We start from the raw sequence: 20,863 nt of genomic DNA on the forward strand, positions 1-20,863 counted from the left end.
ATAACTTGGAAAACACTATAATCCCAAACAAATAGTAATAAGGTCCTAACTAGTTTATTGGACTGAGACTAGTAAAGAAATGAATATAAGGTGTACAGTGCAAAATCACTTGATTGGGTATTCAGGAAGAGATGGAGTCAAAAGTAACACAAATATAGTGCCTGGGTGACTGGGAGAATAATAACAGTATCAGAGCGACAGACAGACTGATGTAGGGAAAGAGCAGGCTTAGGGAAGGAAGATAAACTCAGCGTGGGACATAATGAGTTAGACGTTCCACCAGACATTGTGGAACTTACGTTTGTGTTTAGCAGGCAGTTGGAAATATGAAGCTAGAGGTCAGGAAAGAGAATTACCCATATCAAGCTGATTTTGATGTCACAACAGTGTCATTTAAGTAGAGTAAGGATGAACAGAGCTTTGGGACACTTGTCCATTTAAGGAGGGGAAGGGGTGAGAGGTCTGTAGCTTAAAGAGGTTAATGTTTGGGCACTTACGTCTTTTAAATAGGAGTGGGAATGGGAGGTGGGGCAGGCTGAGGAAGAGGATCCAGTGGCGTGGGGCAGAGTAAAGATGCAAGAAAGAGGGGTGGGGGAGGGGGCAGGGATTTGAGCTGTAAGTACCCAGCTTCAACAATACGGGAGTGAAGAAGAGAGGTATGGAGACACGTTAATGAGAAGGGGGAAGTTGAGGCAACTTGTGTCCCAGAAAGAAAGCAATGTCCCTGCAAAAATGAGGTGAGCTCAGAGGGACTGAGGGTGTGAGGGAGGTAGGAAGCATTAGAGGTAGGAGGTAAACATCCTAAGGAGTGTGGGAGTCTCCTGCAGGGGAGTGCAAGGCTGGCGGGCCCTCAGTGAGGACTCCACTGAGGGGGGATGGCGTACCCTGAGAGACCAGGCAGCCGGGTTTGGTGGTTTTTCTACTGTAATACCAGCAGTTTGGGATCTGAAGCAGGAATGAGTTGTGGGAGGACAGTGGAAAGGAATCTAATATGTGGAGTATCTGAGCAGGGCATCCAGGTGAGAAAGAAAGGCATATGAGGGTCCGATAGATAGGCAGACGTTCCGGGGCTGGAAGTGACAATGAGGACAGAGGGTGGATGTGCATAAAGGTAACGGTGAGATTAGGTTTGGTCTGGAGTGAGAAAGATCGATATGTAAGTTTTCTTCAGCCACCTCGGAACCTGCAAATCACTATGTTTTTAAAAAATGACCATTCCTCCTGCCCTACAACTGCAGTGTGGTTCTCTGTTCCTAATAGTTGGTAATCTTCTCTCAGGCACTGTTCATTTCAACTCTGTTTTCTTCTCTTCCCATTCGGCTTGAACATCCTGAGATTTCTCACCCTCTCCTGTTCTGAGGTCAGCCTTTAACTCCTCTCATTTTAGTCTAGGGCAGTGACCCTCAACCTTGCCTGCACACTGGACTCTAACTGAGGAGCTTTTTAAAAAACTACAGGTGCCTAGGCCCCGCCACAGAGAATCTGATTTAATTGGCCTGGGACTTTGTTAAACTCCACAGGTGATCTTCCTACATGTTCCCCCAGCCAGGTGTTCTCCCAGGTGAAAGTAATGACTCCCATTAATGTGTTGCCCACACTGGGAACTACCTGATGAGCACAGGACTACTCTAACCAGGGCAGTGTTACAAGCATAGCTGAGCATAAGGACTCCAGAGTCAGATGCCTGGATTCCTGTCTCAGCTCCGTGATCCTAAGCAAACTCTGGATTATCTAGAATCTTCAATTTCCTAATGTGCTGATGAGGAATAATAATGCCTACAAAAGGCTTAAGTCACATAATGTAACATGCTTATTAGCACAATGCCTGGCACACAAGTACTCAACAAATAATAGTTGTTTTTGTTAATATTTGTGTTTTGATAGCATTAGCATTTTTTCTTAATATGCTATATTTCCGTAGGACCACACAAATTAAACTTAATTTCTTCCACACACTATTTTGTATCTATGCATTGTTTAATGAAGGAAAATCGTAGGCTATCTTGTTTTTAAATTTCAAAACAATAATAAAGCTTCATGATTGTAATGATTACATGTAGCAGGATTTGGTGCTACAGTGAAAGTTGGCAAGGATTACTTTTCTAAATATTTAGCTTAATTTCCACTTGCTTGGGAGGAAAGTAGCCACAGGGTGGCTCTGTCAGAAACCCACAGATTTCTTTTCATAAGGGCTGAGTGTGGACCATGATTTTTCAAGAAACTCACTCTGGCAGGAGAAACTCTGGCAGGAACCTGCCCAATGGTAGTTCATTCGTATCTTGCTTTTTCTCAATACTGTTTATGCAACACCTCTGCAATATTTATCACATGTAATTATTGTTTTAAGTGTCTTTAAAAATAAATGAAGAAACATAATCTGCCCATAAGCCTGTCATTCAGTCTGGCAGGTCCTTGGTGGGGTAGCCCTACCTTTCTGATGAGCTGCCTGCCCCCACTGCAGAATGGTTGTTCCAGAGGCAAAAACTCTTGCTGAAAACATTAACTTAAAATGGACATTAACATACTTGCATTTACAAGCAGTGAAGTTTGTCATCTTCGTGTTGTTATTTATGCAGCATTAACCTTTTTCTCCAGATCATTGAGACTGAAAATATGATGGACCGAATTGTGACTGGCTTGTCTGAGTCTAGTGTCAAGGTGCGGTTAGCTGCCGTCAGGTATGAGCTTTAAATGGCCTGAATAAAAATCCTTTGCCGTGTGTTTAACCTGTTTCCTTTCCGGACCTTCACCGAGTAAGCACAGAATCCAAATGTTACTTGAAAGTATTCTCAGGTGAATTCATACAGTGCGTAACACTATTTAACAGAGAAGCTAGCCTGAAAAGCCTGTGAAGTCCTGAAGTAGTTGAATTAACGATGTCTGTAGATAAACTTGAAGTGTATATTAGTAATTGTGCAATGCCAAGCAGTGTGTTTGAAAAGTAAAAGTTTCGGCTTCTTGTGAAGCTAATTTTGATTATTCTTTGTAGATGTTTGCACAGTTTATCTAGATCTGTGCAGCAGCTTCGAACCAGTTTCCAGGATCACGCCGTGTGGAAACCTTTAATGAAGGTAAGAAGAAAGCATCAAGTCCACACCTATTCCCACCGAGCCTTTAGTGTGCGAGGTAGCTGACAGCACCCTCTGGTCTAGGAGTGTATCTGATTTTTATGTTAAAGCGTTTTGAACATTTATCTCCTCAGATGTGATGTTTTAAGCCTCTTTAGAACGTGCAGAATGTATTTCTGAGGTCAGCATCTCGTGTGTGGCAGGGGAAGTACATGCCTGGCTTTCCTTCATTAAATGAAACTCTAGTTACTCATTTGATCTCCCTGTGTGTCTAGTATTACACTTTAGACTTATATCCAGAGTCATCTTTGTAATTTTTAGTTATAAAAAAGAAAGGAATCAGCCATTTACAGATATAACCTGCTCTTAGTCTTTTGGCAATCCCTGGATATTTTTTAAAACAATTATTACTTCTTGTCTCTCTATTCCAGAATGACTTCTTTGTTAAGACCTAAAGGTCTTTCCTTGAGGGCCAAAAAAAAAAAGAAAAAGGTGGTTTAGGTCAAATAATTATCTGAATTGAGACTTAGAATATACACAGGTTGCTACTAATAATGTTATCCCTGATACAGCATAGAACCACAGGTCAACTTAGTCTCACCATTTTTTTTCTTTTTTTTAAGTAACTATACACCTTGCATTTAACCAACAGATTTATTTGTTTAAGCTTTTGGTTTTTTGTTTTGCTTTTTAGTATCTACTGTGAAAGCCTCTGGGCACAGTAAGTCTACCAAAACTTTTTACTGCAGAGCTCTTGCCCCCAGCTTAAAGCCTCAGGTTATAATAGAGGCATAAGTATGGTAGAAATAGTTGGGGGAGGCTTCAGGCAGGAAGATTACAAAGTAGCTTTGAATGCAAAAGGAAGTCAGGAGGATTTTCCAGAGAGGAGTAGCGTGAACAGAAACATTACGCTCTCCTTAGTAAAGGGATTTTACTATTGCCAGTCTTGCTTGTTCTTAGATCGCACCTTTTTCATAGCAGCTTAATCTTGATTTATTGATTCTGTGCATTCAAAACAATTTTCTTAAACATATCACTTTAACTTTTTTTTTTTTTTTTTTGGCTGCGTTGGGTCTCCGTTGCTGTGTGGGGGCTTTCTCTAGTTGCAGCGAGCGGGGGCTACTCTTCGTTGCGGTGCACAGGCTTCTCACTGCGGTGGCTTCTCTTGTTGCGGAGCACGGGCTCTAGGCGCGTGGGCTTTAGCAGTTGTGGCACGTGGGCTTCAGTAGTTGTGGCACGTGGGCTCAGTAGTTGTGGTTTGCGGGCTCTAGAGCACAGGCTAAGTAGTTGTGGCGCGCGGGCTTAGTTGCTCCGCGACGTGTGGGATCTTCCCGGACCAGAGCTTGAACCCGTGTGCCCTGCATTGGCAGGTGGATTCTTAACCACTGTGCCACCAGGGAAGTCCCCATTCAAGATTTTTAAAAGTGCTCTCCTGTTTCCCAAAATAACTGCCAAATATTTTCTCTGGAGCCATTTTCTCTGATTGCTCAGCTTGGTACCCCTCTCTCATATGAATCAGAAAGAAGCAACATATGGTTTTTGACTAGTTCTACCTGGACAAAGGTCTGGTGAGCAGTCTAGAAGGATTTTGAGCACTTGGTTACGTGTGGGTATAATTACTATCAAACTACTACTGTGTTGCCCATTTAAAGTATAGTATTAAAAGCCTGGAAGTAAATGAGTGATTTATATCAGATACTTTTAGGTTTCTCTTAGTTCAGAGGCTGTTTGCATTTCTATTGATTCTTTTTCCCCTTTGCTTTTCCATGTTTTTAAATGTTGGTTAGCAAACCACAAGAGAGTAGACATTTGATTTTAGCTAAAACTTTTATTTGTGATTATTTTGTGTTCTTATTTTGGTGAAATTCTGTTTGGTCAGTATTAGATGTCAACTTCTGAATTTCACATGTTATATCTTATACTGTAGTGATTAAATGCTTTTAAGAATTTCATAGAATCTTTTCTGTTTTAATTTATTATGTAATTTGAAAATGAAACTTATAAAAGCAGATTAATCTCTAAAACAGTAAATAATACTTTAAAAAGTGAATCATGTCAAGCAAAGCAACTTTTTAAAACAAGTAATAGCCATTTATTAATGTTTCTTTTAAAAGTTACACATTTTTAAAGTCATTTTTTTCTTCTTAACAAAACACAGAATGCCCCTCTCCAAAAAATACCCTGCTCTGAATTCATATGATTGCAAATTCCCCAGCACATAGACCAGAAGCAAAGCAACTTTTTAAAAGCCTTGATAGGCGCTCACTTATGTCAGTCAATGATTCTAAGTAGTATAATTTTGGAAAATGATTATTTGTCTTAATTCAAAAGCATTCATTGAGCACCCACTTTGTGCAATGCCATTTAGTTGATACAGGCCTGGATAAATTAGACTATAGATATTATTATAGATTATTCCTTCAAGAAGCTTAAATTTGTTAGTAGGAAAAGAGGTTGGCAGGGCTGCACAAAGAATTTGAAAGTGAACAGTAGTAAGGACCCTAAGAGAGGTCACAGACAGTAGCAGTGTGCACTCAGGGGAGGATAGGATGACTTCTGATAGAAAGGGCTCCAAGGAGGCTTCTGGAATGGGACGGCCTTAAGGCATGGATAAGAGTATATACCTGAGAGACATAGGAAGGGCATGGCAAAGGAAGGGAAGGGTGAAAAGGGTGTTAAAGTGGGTTGTGGCACACACAGAGATCAGCCTGCATAGTATATGAGATGTGATCTTTATCAACTAGCTAATGATTCACAGAAGAGTTAAAACACAGTATCTTAGGAGAACTGCTTCCATTTTGTAATTCTTGCTTGTTCTTAACTTGGAAACCTCAGACTTGATTTAGCTGATAATATATTTAACTCTCTGAATTTTTTGTGATGATGCATTTCCATTTGCGTAACTAGAGCTCCTAGGATTACTTTTGGGATCATAAGCCTCATCCTGATCTGATTCCAAATGCAAGGGATTTATTTGAAGTGGATATTGCGTATACGTGGTAGTGTTTTTGAAGTCTTCTCTCTTAGAATCTAGAAAGAGGAGGTTCTGATAATAGCTAATGGCAACGAACCTTTGTCATCATGCTGTGTTGTTTTCTGAGTTCAGTAAGAGTCCGTGGCAGTTAGTTTGCTGTATAACTGCTATGTGCCTGATAACAACAATTATGGCAGTAAGTTACCTTTCTTAAAACCTTATTTATATAACCATTACTGTGTGACAATTACTGTTGTAAAATCTTTTCATATATTAATTTTCACATAAACTCTATGAAGCAGACACTATTATCCCCATTTCATAACCAAGGAATTCATACACCTAGTTAGTGGTTAAGCTGAAATTTGCACTCAAGCATTCTGTGTTCTTAACTGTGATGCTATGCCGCTTCCCTTATTATTCACCAAATCACATTTAATCTTAAATAGTCCCATCAAGGAGGTGTTATTTTCCTCAATTTGAAGGCTCAGAGAGGTTAAGAAATGTGCTTAAGTTCACACGTCTAGTAAGTGGAGGAGTGAGGGTTGGAACCAGGACTGTGTGATTCCAGTCCTGAGAACCAGTTCCCCACCTTGCCCTGCCTGAGTAGTAGCTTGATCCATCCATGTTCCTAGTCAAACAAGTCTTTCCAGAGACATCAGAAAGTCTCAGGTCCTCGGGCAATTCTGTGGTTTCATAAGTGGCCTGAATATGGTGGAGTAAATTGGGTTAACTTGCCCTAAAGCAGTTCTGTGGTCTTTAAACTTTTTATATAGAGCACCCGCTCCCTGACTTGTGTCTATCTCCTTTTCCATGTAGCAGCCCCCATCCTGGAAGTGGGGCTGTAGCTTCTCCTCCAGCAAGATAGATGTGAGGGCCTTAGTCAGTCATAATGACAGCACTATGTAAAGTTTCACTCGATGTCAAGTGGATCTTTCCTAACTATCTCTCCAATATGAGAAATCAGTTTGAAAGATAAATTGTTTTTGTTCTCATTTATTCTTGTGATCTTACCCCCATGGTTGCAAACCATTAATAGTATCTTTTATTTTTAATCCCACAGGTTTTACAAAATGCACCAGATGAAATCCTAGTAGTAGCGTCTTCCATGTTATGTAATCTTCTTCTTGAATTTTCTCCAAGTAAAGAGGTTAGTGTTGATTTTCTCTTCCTAGATGACTTTTGCCCGGCCTACCTAGAGTTTAGTTAAATAGTTTTCACAGTAGTTGACATTGAAATTTGAGGATTGGTGCTTAAAAGCTATTTCTGAATTGTTTGGTTTGGGGGTGCGTATTAAATCATTTAAAAATATGATTATCATTTCCTCTTATCCCTTTTCTGCCTGGCATATGAAGTGTATTTAAAAGATATTACAGCTTGCCGTCAATCTAAACTGCCTACAACTGCAAATGTAGGAAATAATTACACAAGTAATAGACTATTTTCAAATTATATTTACTAAAGAATACATTAAGACCCAATTTTGTAAACCAGGATTACAGGTCATTTCAAGAGATAACTGCTGGCATTGGAAAATAATCTTTTTAATTTTTAATTTTTAATGGTAGTTGTTTAGGGAAGGATTGCATTTGGGGATTTTTTCCCCTTCTTTTATGCATTTTATAAATTGTTTGAGCATGCATTATTTTTATAATAGGGAAATGGAAATAAACTTTAATAAAGGAGGGGGGAAACCTTACAGATTTAGTTTTATCATGTTAAAATATCTCTGGCCTGCCCAATCATGAACTAGGTTTAGACACCATCCTTTATTAAGTACATTTAGTCGTCCCATTAGTTTTATCGTGTTAAAATATCCCTGGCCTGTCCAATCGTGAACTAGATTTAGACACCATCCATTATTAAGTACATTTAGTCGTCCCATTTTGACGAATGTCTTTCTACATTGTAACACCTTCAGGCTTTTGACTGTTAGGAAGACATTACTAACCAGGTGGAGATTCAGAGACAACTATTCAGCAAGCAGAAATCTTGGAACGAAAAGGGAGAAACAGCTTCCTTCAGCTGTTCTGAAGGAAGGGGAAGGCGAGATAGGATACCAGAGCTTTTGTCTGTTCCTCTGCCCTGGTGGTGGGGGTCTCGGCTGAGGGTGATCTGGCTGCAGTCAGTGCAACACTTTTAATCGTCCTGAACAGCTCTTATGTTGCCTCAGATCCACCTTCAGAATATTTAGGGTCTAGTTAGAAAGTAAGTTAGATGAACTCAGGTATAGGATCGTTAATATGATTGATTTTTTAATATTAAAAATAAACTGGACTCTTAACTGGAAGGGAAGGAAATGGTATAAGAGCACTTATTGGGCCAGTTGACAAAATGGGAATATGGACTATAGATTCAAAAAAAGTATTGTTGTAATGTCAGTTTCTCTGAATTTGGTAAGTGTTCTTTGGTTATCTAAGAGAATATCCTTGTTCTTAGGAAATACTCATTGAAGTATTAAGGGTAAAGTGGCATGATGCCTGCATTCTACTTTCAAAGGGTTCAGAAAAAGATAAATAATGTGGATATGGGTGTGTAGAATGAGAGACATAATGATAAAACAAATATGGCAACGTTAAAAATTGGTGAATCTGGTATACAGATTGCCAACAAACACATGAAAGGATGCTCAACATCACTAATCATTAGAGAAATGCAAATCAAAACTACAGTGAAGTATCACCTCACACAGGTCAGAATGACCATCATCAAAAAATCTACAAAGAATAAATACTGGAGAGGGTGTGGAGAAAAGGAAACCCTCTTGCACTGTTGGTGGGAATGTAAACTGATACAGCCACTATGGAGAACAGTATGGAGGTTCCTTAAAAAACTACAAATAGAACTACCATATGACCCAGCAATCCAACTACTGGGCATATACCCTGAGAAAACCAAAATTCAAAAAGAGTCATGTACCAAAATGTTCATTGCAGCTCTGTGTACAATAGCCAGGACATGGAAGCAACCTAAGTGTCCATCAACAGATGAATGGATAAAGAAGATGCGACACATATATACAATGGAATACTACTAAGCCATAAAAGGAAACGAAACTGAGTTATTTGTAGTGAGGTGGATGGACCTAGAGTCTATTATACAGAGTGAAGTAAGTCAGAAAGAGAAAAACAAATACCATATGCTAGGGCTTCCCTGGTGGCGCAGTGGTTGAGAGTCCGCCTGCCGATGCAGGGGACGCGGGTTCGTGCCCCGGTCCGGGAAGATCCCACATGCCGTGAAGCGGCTGGGCCCGTGAGCCATGGCCGCTGAGCCTGCACATCCGGAGCCTGTGCTCCGCAACAGGAGAGGCCACAACAGTGAGAGGCCCGCGTACCGCAAAAAAATACATATATATGCTAACACATATATATGGAGTCTGGGGGGGGAAAAAAAAGGTTCTGATGAACCTAGGGGCAGGACAGGAATAAAGACACAGATGTACAGAATGGACTTGAGGACACGGGGAGGGGGAAGGGTAAGCTGGAACGAAGTGAGAGAGGAGTAACAGTGACATATGTACCCTACCAAATGTAAAATAGCTAGCTAGTGGGAAGCAGCTACATGGCCCAGGGAGATCAGCTCAGTACTTTGTGACCACCTAGAGGGGTGGGATAGGGAGGGTGGGAGGGAGATGCAAGAGGGAGGGGATATGGGGTTGTATGTATACATATAACTGATACAGTTTGTCATATAGCAGAAACTAACACAACATTGTAAAGCAATTATACTCCAATAAAGATGTTTTAAAAAAGTGGTGAATCTGGGAGAAGAATATATGGAAGTTCCTTATATTAGTCTTGCTATTTTATAAGTTTAACTTATTTCAAAATAAAACGTTTTTTTAAAAAACTGCACAATTTGTATATAAATCTGCATTGCTTAAGACATTTCTAGAATCCACTTGAAAGATGGCCTTCTAAGCATTTGTTAGTAGTGATGGTACATCAGTCCTCTAAGGCTTGAATTTTTTAGAAACTACCAAAACCTATTTTCAGCCAAGTATCATAAGTTAAGTAGTCAGACTAACACATGCTATTTTAGGTATAAAATGTGATATGACCATAAAAGTACAAGACTGTTTTGCTTGTATGATTGATAGATAGTCCTGAAAGTAGTTCTAAAAGATGAATTCTACAGCATATTGATGAATAAGATTAGCAATTTGTAAGGAAGACAGTTCCATTCTAAACCAGCCATATTGCTTCATAGTCACAACTTGTAAAGGACACTTGAGATACATGCTGCATGAAGCAGGGGTGGCCCTCTCAGAGGAGGGTGAGAAGAATATGGATAGGTAATGGGATCATAAGGGTATGTGTGAAACGTACACAGAATTAGGGTATCTCCTGAGCCTTTCAGGACTACAGAGAAAAAGGAAACAACAGGGTTTATTTTGGTTTTCGGATTTGTGAGAGAGTCATCGTTCTTGACCTTCTCAAGGTGATTTTTTTTTTAAGATTTTTTTCCATCATTCTTATTCTTTTTGTTTGTTTTTTCATCTTTATTGGAGTATAATTGCTTTACAATGGTGTGTTAGTTTCTGCTTTATAACAAAGTGAATCAGTTATACATATACATATGTCCCCATATCTCTTCCCTCTTGCGTCTCCCTCCCTCCCACCCTCCCTATCCCACCCCTCTAGGTGGACACAAAGCACCAAGCTGATCTCCCTGTGCTATGCGGCTGCTTCCCACTAGCTATCTATTTTACATCATACAGAGTGAAGTAAGTCAGAAAGAGAAAGACAGATACTGCATGCTAACACATATATATGGAATCTAAGAAAAAGAAAAATGTCATGAAGAACCTAGGGGTAAGATGGGAATCAAGGTGATCTTTATGGCTGCCTCACTGCCTGCTTTGTGAAGGTTGTTTGGAATTGGGTAAGAGTAGGAAAGAAATAGGAATCAGAGTGCCAGGGTATATATACACTTAGTTAACAAACCTGACTTTGAAACTGTTTTTTCTCCTTTCCAATCACAGCCAATTTTAGAATCGGGAGCTGTAGAGCTACTTTGTGGATTAACCCAAAGTGAAAATCCTGCTTTACGAGTGAATGGAATTTGGGCTTTAATGGTATGTTTCACAAAGAGAAGGGAGCAGTTATCAAAGTTAAAACTAAAGAATGTGTTTTTGAAATGTCTGGAATTTTCTTTTTTAAAAATCTTGCTCTTTTGGCCCAGTTTTCTAAAGACTTAGGACTTAGAAGACTTCATTCACCTTTCAGATTCAAATGTAAGCAAGTTGCTTGGCCACTGTGTTCCTCGGTTCTCCTGTTTATTAAGAAAAGCAGACAGGTGTTGAAACTTGACATCTAATTTTGGGGAAAAAAAAGTTTTCCTCCTCATGAACGTATTGATATCTGTATGGCGCTGCCTACTTTACCAAGTACTTTCGTGTCTCCTTTATAACGTCTTTGTGAAATAAGCTAGAGAGTATACATATGGGTACAGATGGGTAAGCTAAGCACAGAGCCATTAAATAACTTCCCCAAGGTAACAGAATTGGGATATACATGCTCAATGATTTCTTAACAGTTTCTAGTAAATAATTTATAATAATCTGAATTCTAAAACTATATAACTATGAAGTCAGAGAACCATTTTTCCTTACAATTTTTTTAAATAAAATTTATTGAAATTGAAAATAGAGTAATTCTCCATGAATTTTTTAAACATAATTAGAGTAGTTATAATTCAATACTGTGTGCCAGACACTAAACTAGGTGTTTTATATTTGCTATCGCTAATTTTTATTTTACATTATATTGGTATATATCCACCTTACAATTGGGAAACTGGAACGTAGACGGTAAATGAATCATCTAAGGCCTCACAGCTAATAAATGATGGAAATGGGTTCTGAACCTGTCCCAAGCCCGTATTCATCTCCCTGTACTGTGCTATATCTGCTGTCTTTTCACACAAACTTTGGATGGAAATAATCATCTTCCAAGAAAGCACTGAATGTAGTAGTGCTTTTGGCACTTCTCTTTCTTGAAACTCTTTCCCAGGACTTAATTTTTTTTTTCACCTCCCTTTGTACTTAGCCTCCTTTCAACCTCTTTCTCAAAGAACATTCCCCCGAGTTTCAGTTCCCAGTTTCTACTTCCCTTTACACTACAGTTTCAGGGACTTCATCTATTCTCATGGGTTCAACTCCCCCTAATAGAAGAGGTTGCTTTGGAATATACATATCCAGATGGAACTGTACCCTATTCACCAGGTCTATCACTTAAATGGCTAATGGGACTTCATTTCAGGGCTCCCTGACAAGCACAGTTTTAATGTTGAAAATTGAATTTATCCCACTCCTCAAATTCATATTAACTATCTTATTGTCATCAATTTCCATATTATCAGTTATTATGTTCTCTGTCCACAAAATATAAAAACCTTGGAATTCTCTTTGGCCTGGGTATCTTGACACCCAACTCAGTACTCTTTTTGCTCTGCCATGTTGCCTTGTGTTATTAGGTAACTTGATCTTTCATATGTCTTAGATCCTTAATTTTAAGAAGTTCCTGGAGGGCAATAACCACATATTATAATACGTTTCTAGTTTACAAGAGATTTTTTTATACCAAAAGTTGATGTATGAATTATTTGGAATCAGCCATGTTTTTTTTTTTTTCCTTCAGACCTATTATAGCTTTAGGTTAAGGTGGGGTAATCCATAATGTGTCCAAAAAGGAGAAAAAGGAGCAAAACAGCTCCTGCCCATCTGGGGCTGCTAGTAGGTTGGATACACCTCCTACCCCCGAGAGCTTCCTGCATGATATGGTCCAGTGGATCAGCACCTAGCATAGAACTGTGAACACAGTAGGTGTTTTCTGCCAGTAAAGTTAACAAAACCCACTACTGGGCTTCCCTGGTGGCGCAGTGGTTGAGAGTCCGCCTGCCGATGCAGGGGACGCGGGTTCGTGCCCCGGTCCGGGAAGATCCCACATGCCACGGAGCGGCTGGGCCCGTGAGCCATGGCCGCTGAGCCTGCGTGTCCGGAGCCTGTGCTCCGCAACGGGAGAGGCCACAACAGTGAGAGGCCCGCGTACCGCAAAAAAAAAAAAAACAACACTACTTATTTTCATGCATAATAAGGGAGTACATTTAAGTCTTTCTCAAAGTGCATGGCACAGTATAGTTGTCAGTAGTCATTTTGTTATTAAAGTGCACACAAGCAACATGATGTCCAGAAGGATATTCTCAAAAGTAACCAAGCTCATAGATACAGAGAACAGATTGGTGGTTGCCAGAGGTAAGGGTGGGGATGGGAGAAATGGGTGAAGCATTTGGTTTTTTAATTTAAATAAATTGAATTTTAAAAAATATAATAGTAGATTTTGTATTTATTTGAGAAATCTTAAGACATGCAAATGCCGTGTCAGGAAGTGGTCATAGTGCTCATAGAGGAGTATGTATAGGAGTGACAGTTATCTTTCTTCTGACAGACAGAATTATAGGTGATTAACAGGAGTCAGAAAAATGATGTGACTTAACCTTAAGGATTTTCTGCAGATTCTGTTTATACTTTGAAAATTATCAGAATTACTATTAAAATATAATTTAATAATGCAAATATAGGCATGATTCTTGAAACTTCTTTAATCCTTTCAGAATATGGCATTTCAGGCTGAACAAAAAATAAAAGCAGATATTTTACGAAGCTTGAGTACTGAACAGCTATTCCGGTTATTATCAGATTCAGATTTGAATGTGCTGATGAAGACATTGGGCCTTCTTAGAAATCTCCTCTCTACTCGCCCAGTAAGTAAAATCACCCAGGTTTCCAGATTAGCTACCCCTGCATATGCATCACAAAACATTGCCCTGCCTCTCTGCTCCCATCAACATCTGCCCAGAAGTGTGATTCAAATGCTGCCCCTTCCCAGAGAAGCCAGGAGTTGATGTTTAGACCTGTCACCTTCATAGGTGTTCTGGGAGCTGTTTCACCATATGGCCACCTAACCCTCCACTCCTGCACTGCCTGTCCTCTCGTTCCTCCATGCTGGATGGGAGCCTGCCTTGACTTGTTACTTGATTTGCTGGCCAGGATGGGTTTTCTCGTCTGCCTAAATGACTTATCTCTGGGGCTTCAGCTTCTTTCCCTTTAGAGACTCCTTCTCAGTGCTATTGCGTAGATACCTCCCTGCCCCGCCCACATTGACTGGATTGACCTCTGAAGGTGTCAGCATGGAGAGCAGTGGGCATATGTCACAGCAGGAGAGGCTGAGCCTTGGTGTGGGGTCTTTCTTGTTGTTCTCTAATGTTCCCTGAGCAACAGGGTCAGCGGCCTTCAGGCAGATAAAGAAATGTGGGTGGTTCCCTTCTCTGTGCCTCACTTGTTTTCTGAGTCTTCTCTGTACATTGTTTAACTTTTGGAAGTCTTCTGTTCTTTTCTATGGTCTTTTTCTTTGTTCTCCAAATCATAATTGTGGGTTTCCCATTGTTTTGCAGCATATAGATAAAATAATGAGTACTCATGGAAAGCAAATTATGCAAGCTGTCACCCTTATTTTGGAAGGGGAACATAGCATTGAGGTCAAAGAGCAGGTATGTGTTCCTTTTTTTTTTTTTTTTTTTTTTTGTAGGAATATCTTCTGTGTGTGAGTACCAAGAGATATCGTAGTTAGGAGTCTCCTGAAATATTCAAGTCTGCAAAAGACAGGGTGCTGAGATCAGAGGTGCTGTAGAGACAAGAAAGTTCTGAGGGGAGATATCCTTCACCACCCCTTAAACTCTCTTCAAGAATTCCTCCTCTTGGGGCTTCCCTGGTGGCTCAGTGGTTGAGAGTCCGCCTGCCGATGCAGGGGACACGGGTTCGTGCCCCGGTCCGGAAAGATCCCACATGCCGCGGAGCGACTGGGCCGGTGAGCCATGGCCGCTGAGCCTGCGCGTCAGGAGCCTGTGCTCTGCAACGGGAGAGGCCACAGCAGTGAGAGGCCCGCATACCGCAAAAGAAAAAAGAAAAAAAAGAATTCCTCCTCTTGGAATGGAAGAAAACATGACCAGAGTCTATACTTTTACCCTCTGTGTCGCGCTCTGTACATACTATTCGTCTCTACAGGGATGGCCACCTCTGACCATCCTAGAGTGAATCCTTTCTCCAGGATTCACTGCTTCTAGCCCTCTATATCACCATGCTCTGAACTCAGATTCCTACAATTCCCTGATGAAATAATCCCTTATGCTGGAGACATCTTTTTTTTTTTTTTTTTTTTTTTTGCGGTACGTGGGCCTCTCACTGTTGTGGCCCCGGACCAGGGCACAAACCCGTTTCCCCTGCATCGGCAGGCGGACTCTCAACCACTGCGCCACCAGGGAAGCCCTGGAGACATCTTTTATTTCTTTATTCTCATGCTTCCCAGTTCCTTATTTCTATCTCATACCCCTACTTTCTGTTGTGTTTCAATAGGGCAAGTTTAAGGTAGGCATGAAAATACAGAGGCTATGCGTTCATCAGGAGACAGTTTGGGAATTACTTTTCTGTAGTTCCTGGGATTTATTATAGGGTTTTTAACATAGTATATATTTTGTCATAAAAGGAAAAGTCACCTGCAAACTTAAATTTTTAACACAAGATCTGAAGTTATGGTAATATTCAGCTTTCTGACATAAATGTTGGCTACATGGTGTGTTCATTTCACAGCTCATTGAGCTGTACACTTATATGTATGGAAGAAACTTGCCCAAGGTCATCATGGAGAGTTGGACCCAAAGTCTAACTGCAGGGCCCACGCTCCTTATCCTCTGTGTTCCTGAGTTAGGGTAGTTCATCAGGCTTCAGAAGAACAGTCCAGGAAGCAAGAGTGGTAGGACTTGGGAGCCGTGTTGGAATTTGTGAGCAAAAAAGGTGATAGATTTGACAAAGTGCTTTTAAGATGGATGTTTTAGGTGATTTCTACTGAAATACAGTAATAAACAACTATGTTTTTTGCTTAACAAAAATTTAACACAGAAAAACTATGATCTTGTAGGCATCACTGAAATTAGGGTGAATGAGATTTGTTTCTGGAACACAACAATAAAGAAGAGGCAGTGTTCAAAATAAACTGTTCTACCTGGAGAGCATAGAAATTTGTTTACAAAGACAGCTCACCTAGATAGAATTCCACGAACTTGAAAAGCGAAGCAAGGTAGAAAGGTGAGGCAAGATTTGGATGAAGGCAAAAGAAAAGGCCAACAACAATGGGGTGTTTTGGCAGGATACAGTGATACCCTCTCACAGATTTGGGTGATGGTCCAGAAGTAGGTGACTCTGGGGAGGCTTAAACTGTCTGGCTTTTAGCTAGAAGTTTAATTCTTCTCAAAAGTATCAAAAGATACATTCTTTTCTTCCGTTTTTATTGAGATATATTGATATACAATAAGATACATGTATTTAAAGCATACAGTGTGATAAGTTGACATATATAAATACCATGAGACAATCACCATGATCAAAATGGCGAGCATATCTATCACTGTCCTTAGATCAGGAGCAAGACAAGTATTCCATTGTTACCACTCCTATTCAACATCATACTGAAACTGCTATCGAGTACAGTAAGGCAAGAAAAAGAAAGAAAAGGCATACAGATTGAAAAGGAAGAAATAAAACTCTTCCCAGACAACATGAAAGTCTGTGTAGAAAATGTCATGGAGTCAAGCTAAAACTAGTCAGTGAGTTAACCAAGGGCACAAGAAGAATCAATTGTATTTTTATATACTAGCATGAACAAGTAGAAATTAAAATTTTAAAAACACTATCGTTTACAATAGCTCAGAAAAAAATGAAACTATGTATAAGTCTCACAAATTACGTGCAGGATCTGTTTGCTGAAAACTATAAAACACTGATAAAGCAATCTAAGATCTAAATAGATATATACCATATTAAAATGTCATTATATATTACCCTTTACATATGTTGTTGGATTCAATTCACTGAAATTTGGTGAGGAATATTTCACATCTATATTCATGATATTGGTGAATAGCTTTCTTGTGATGTCTTTGTCTGGTTTTTGATATTGGAGTAATGCTTGCCTCGGGGAATGAGGTGGAAGTGTTCTCTCTTCAATTTTCTGCAAGAAAATTTGTGAAGAATTGGTCTTCTTTCTTTCTCAAATTATGGTGGTATGTACCAGTGAAGCCATCTAGACCTGGTGTTTCTTTTGTGGAAAGGTGTTTAGCTACAAATTCAATTTCTTTTATAGAAATAGAACTATTCAGTTTATCTGTTTCTTCTTGAGTGAGCTTTGACATTATGTCTTTCAAGAAATTTGTCCATTTCATTTATGTTTTCAAATTTATTAACATAAAATTGTTCAAAATATTCTCTTATGTTTTTAAAGTCTGTAGTATTCTTTGCAGTGAACTGTCTTTTGTACTTTATATTGGTAATTCCTTTTTTCCTGATTCAGTCTGTCTAGAGGTTTATCAATTTTATTGATCTTCTCCAAGAAGCAGCTTCAGTTTCATTGATTTTCCCCCCTTTTATTTTTCTATTATCTATTTCAGGGGTTGGCAAACTTTGTACAAAGGGCAAGACAGGTATTTTAAGTTTTGCAGGCTATACAGTCTCTGTAGCAACTTCTCAACTGTACTTTTTTTTTTTTAACATCTTTATTGGAGTATAATTGCTTTACAATGGTGTGTTAGTTTCTGCTTGTTATAAAGCAGAATCAGTTATACATATATCCCCATATCTCTCCCCTCTTGCATCTCCCTCCCTCCCACCCTCCCTATCCCACCCCTCTAGGTGGTCACAAAGCACTGAGCTGATCTCCCTGTGCTATGTGGCTGCTTCCCACTAGCTAGCTATTTTACGTTTGGTAGTGTATATATGTCCATGCCACTCTCTCTCTTTGTCACAGCTTACCCTTCCCCCTCCCCATATCCTCAAGTCCATTCTCTAGTAGGTCTGTGTCTTTATTCCTGTCTTACCCCTAGGTTCTTCATGACCCTTTTTTTTTTTCCTTAGATTCCATGTGTATGTGTTAGCATATAGTATTTGTTTTTCTCTTTCTGACTTACTTCACTCTATATGACAGACTCTAGGTCCATCCACCTCACTACAAATAACTCGGTTTCAGTTTTTTTTATGGCTGAGTAATATTCCATTTTATATATGTGCCACATCTTCTTTATCCATTCATCTGTGCTCTTCTAACCTGAAAGCAGGTATAGACAATGTGTGTAAGCACGTAGACATGGCTGTCTTCCAGTAAAACTTTATTTACCAAAACAGGCATTGGGTTGGGTTGTATTTGGTCCACAGGCCATAATTTGCCAATCATTACCTCTATATCATTGATTCCAGTTGTTCATATGAGTGTGTGTGTGTGTTGCTTTTATCTCTGCTCCCTAGCTCATGTGTTAAATTGGCTTGGCCCATGAACTAAATCAGTCTCTTTAAGATTTGGTTTCTTGTCTCCTGAGACTATTTACAGAAGGAGTACGTGGGCTTCAAAGCAGAACTCTAGGTCACTCTGCCATGCTGGACAAGCCTGAGGATGCATAGGTGTATTCTAACACTCCAGGAAGGGGAATCACTTGCCTATCTTGCTGGCCTAGGCTATTCTGAGGACTATTTCCTGAAATCCCCTCTTATACCCACTGTCTTAGTAGGTAAGAGAGGAGTAGTTCTTCCCTACGTGAGTCTAAATTCTTTTCCATGGTTAGAGTCCAAATCTGTTTTTCCCCCTTGCTTTCCCCTCAGTCCTGAAAAATTCAAGGGTGTTGTGCATGTCAAGACTTCTGACAGGCTCACCATGTACCGGATCACTGTGAAATCTGATGTCTTCCTCAGATCATCTCTCTCCCACTTCTGGGGCATATCAAGGTCTCCTCTTCATGATTTAAGTACCCTGGAATGAATAGTCCCCCAGTGCCTTGGATCATAAATTGCATTTTCTGTTTCCTGTATCCTAGAGGCAACCTTTTTTGGTTCAAACCTCAGGACTCACTCCTTAACAATCTAGTTACTACAGTGCTGTAATCTAGGAAAAATAAGATCACACACCCTTTAAGATATCTGAGGGTTTGGGCCATAGTAAGAAAACATTCTCCTCAGTTAGCTATAACCTGCAAGCTTAATTAGCTTAAGTCTAGCAAAGAGAAAGGTTAAAATTGGAGAAAATTATTTGAATCCAGGCACCATCTCCACCTCTCGTCACTTTCTTTGAGTAATTCCTTACTCTGCTCCTGGACTCAGTATCACTTCCTCCAAGAAGCCTTCCCTGACCCTTGCATTATCACACAAATGCACTTAGCACTTTCTCAGTTCTGTTTTTTTTTTTTTACATCTTTATTAGAGTATAATTGCTTTACAATGGTGTGTTAGTTTCTGCTTTATAACAAAGTGAATCAGTTATACATATACATATGTTCCCATATCTCTTCCCTATTGCGTCTCCCTCCCTCCCACCCTCCCTATCCCACCCCTCCAGGTGGTCATAAAGCACCGAGCTGATCTCCCTGTGCTATGTGGCTGCTTCCCACTAGCTATCTACCTTACGTTTGGTAGTGTATATATGTCCATGCCTCTCTCTCACTTTGTCACAGCTCACCCTTCCCCCTCCTCATATCCTCAAGTCCATTCTGTAGTAGGTCTGCGTCTTTATTCCTGTCTTACCATTAGGTTCTTCATGACATTTTTTTTTCTTGAATTCCATATATATGTGTTAGCATACGGTATTTGTCTTTCTCTTTCTGACTTACTTCACTCTGTATGACAGACTCTAGGTCTATCCACCTCATTACAAATAGCTCAATTTCATTTCTTTTTATGGCTGAGTAATATTCCATTGTATATATGTGCCACATCTTCTTTATCCATTCATCTGATGATGGACACTTAGGTTGTTTCCATCTCCGGGCTGTTGTAAATAGAGCTGCAGTGAACATTTTGGTACATGACTCTTTTTGAATTATGGTTTTCTCAGGGTATATGCCCAGTAGTGGGATTGCTGGGTCATATGGTAGTTCTATTTGTAGTTTTTTAAGGAACCTCCATACTGTTCTCCATAGTGGCTGTACCAATTCACATTCCCACCAGCAGTGCAAGAGTGTTCCCTTTTCTCCACACCCTGTCCAGCATTTATTGTTTGTAGATTTTTTGATGATGGCCATTCTGACTGGTGTGAGGTGATAGCTCATTGTAGTTTTGATTTGCATTTCTCTAATGATTAATGATGTTGAGCATTCTTTCATGTGTTTGTTGGCAATCTGTATATCTTCTTTGGAGAAATGTCTGTTTAGGTCTTTTGCCCATTTTTGGATTGGGTTTGTTTTTTTGTTATTGAGCTGCTTATAAATTTTGGAGATTAATCCTTTGTCCTCAGTTGTGTTTTTACCTCAGTTGCACCACAGTGAAATGTAATTGTGTACTGGCTTTGGAGTCAAGGAGAGTGTCTTATTCCTGTCTCAGCCCGTTGCCCAGTGGAGTGGGCAGAGTGCATGCACATTATAGGTGCTCTGCCAATGTTTGTTGAACTGCTAGGGCTGTCACTGGCTCAGTGTCCCTGTCACCATCCATTCACTTTTACCTTAATCCTTGCCTCTTGCTGGTCTGGCTGTGAGAATGTAACAGCCAACGAGAACAGTCTTTTCCTCCAGTACCAGCGTGCTGATTATCTTCATAATGAGACTGTCCTGCCAGCTGGCACAGGCTCCCTCTATCCTCCACATTAGGCCAGCCTGGACTAAGCTTCTTCACACATTTTGCTTCCCTTTCTGTTCCTCCAGTAGGGTTCAAAAAAGTCAAGAGGTCCTCATTGCATGTGGCTAGTGGACGGGGATCCAGAAGGTCATGAGCTTGGAAGCAAGTGGTATTTGGAAG

At 40.0% G+C, this 20,863-nt stretch overlaps 1 protein-coding gene across 3 annotated transcripts in view; it reads left to right on the forward strand.

Annotated features, from left to right (window-relative positions):
• Positions 1-20,863, forward strand: part of ARMC8 (armadillo repeat containing 8) — a 106,499-nt gene that overhangs the window by 72,234 nt on the left and 13,402 nt on the right. For all 3 annotated transcript variants that reach the window (XM_060011311.1, XM_060011312.1, XM_060011313.1), the window contains 6 exons: positions 2,596-2,678; positions 2,990-3,071; positions 7,106-7,192; positions 11,027-11,119; positions 13,657-13,806; positions 14,497-14,592. In XM_060011311.1, coding sequence (XP_059867294.1) covers positions 2,596-2,678; positions 2,990-3,071; positions 7,106-7,192; positions 11,027-11,119; positions 13,657-13,806; positions 14,497-14,592 — 591 coding nt within the window. The remainder of the gene's footprint in view (positions 1-2,595; positions 2,679-2,989; positions 3,072-7,105; positions 7,193-11,026; positions 11,120-13,656; positions 13,807-14,496; positions 14,593-20,863) is intronic.

This window comes from Delphinus delphis, chromosome 4 (genome assembly GCF_949987515.2).
Source record: "Delphinus delphis chromosome 4, mDelDel1.2, whole genome shotgun sequence".
NCBI lineage: Eukaryota > Metazoa > Chordata > Mammalia > Artiodactyla > Delphinidae > Delphinus > Delphinus delphis.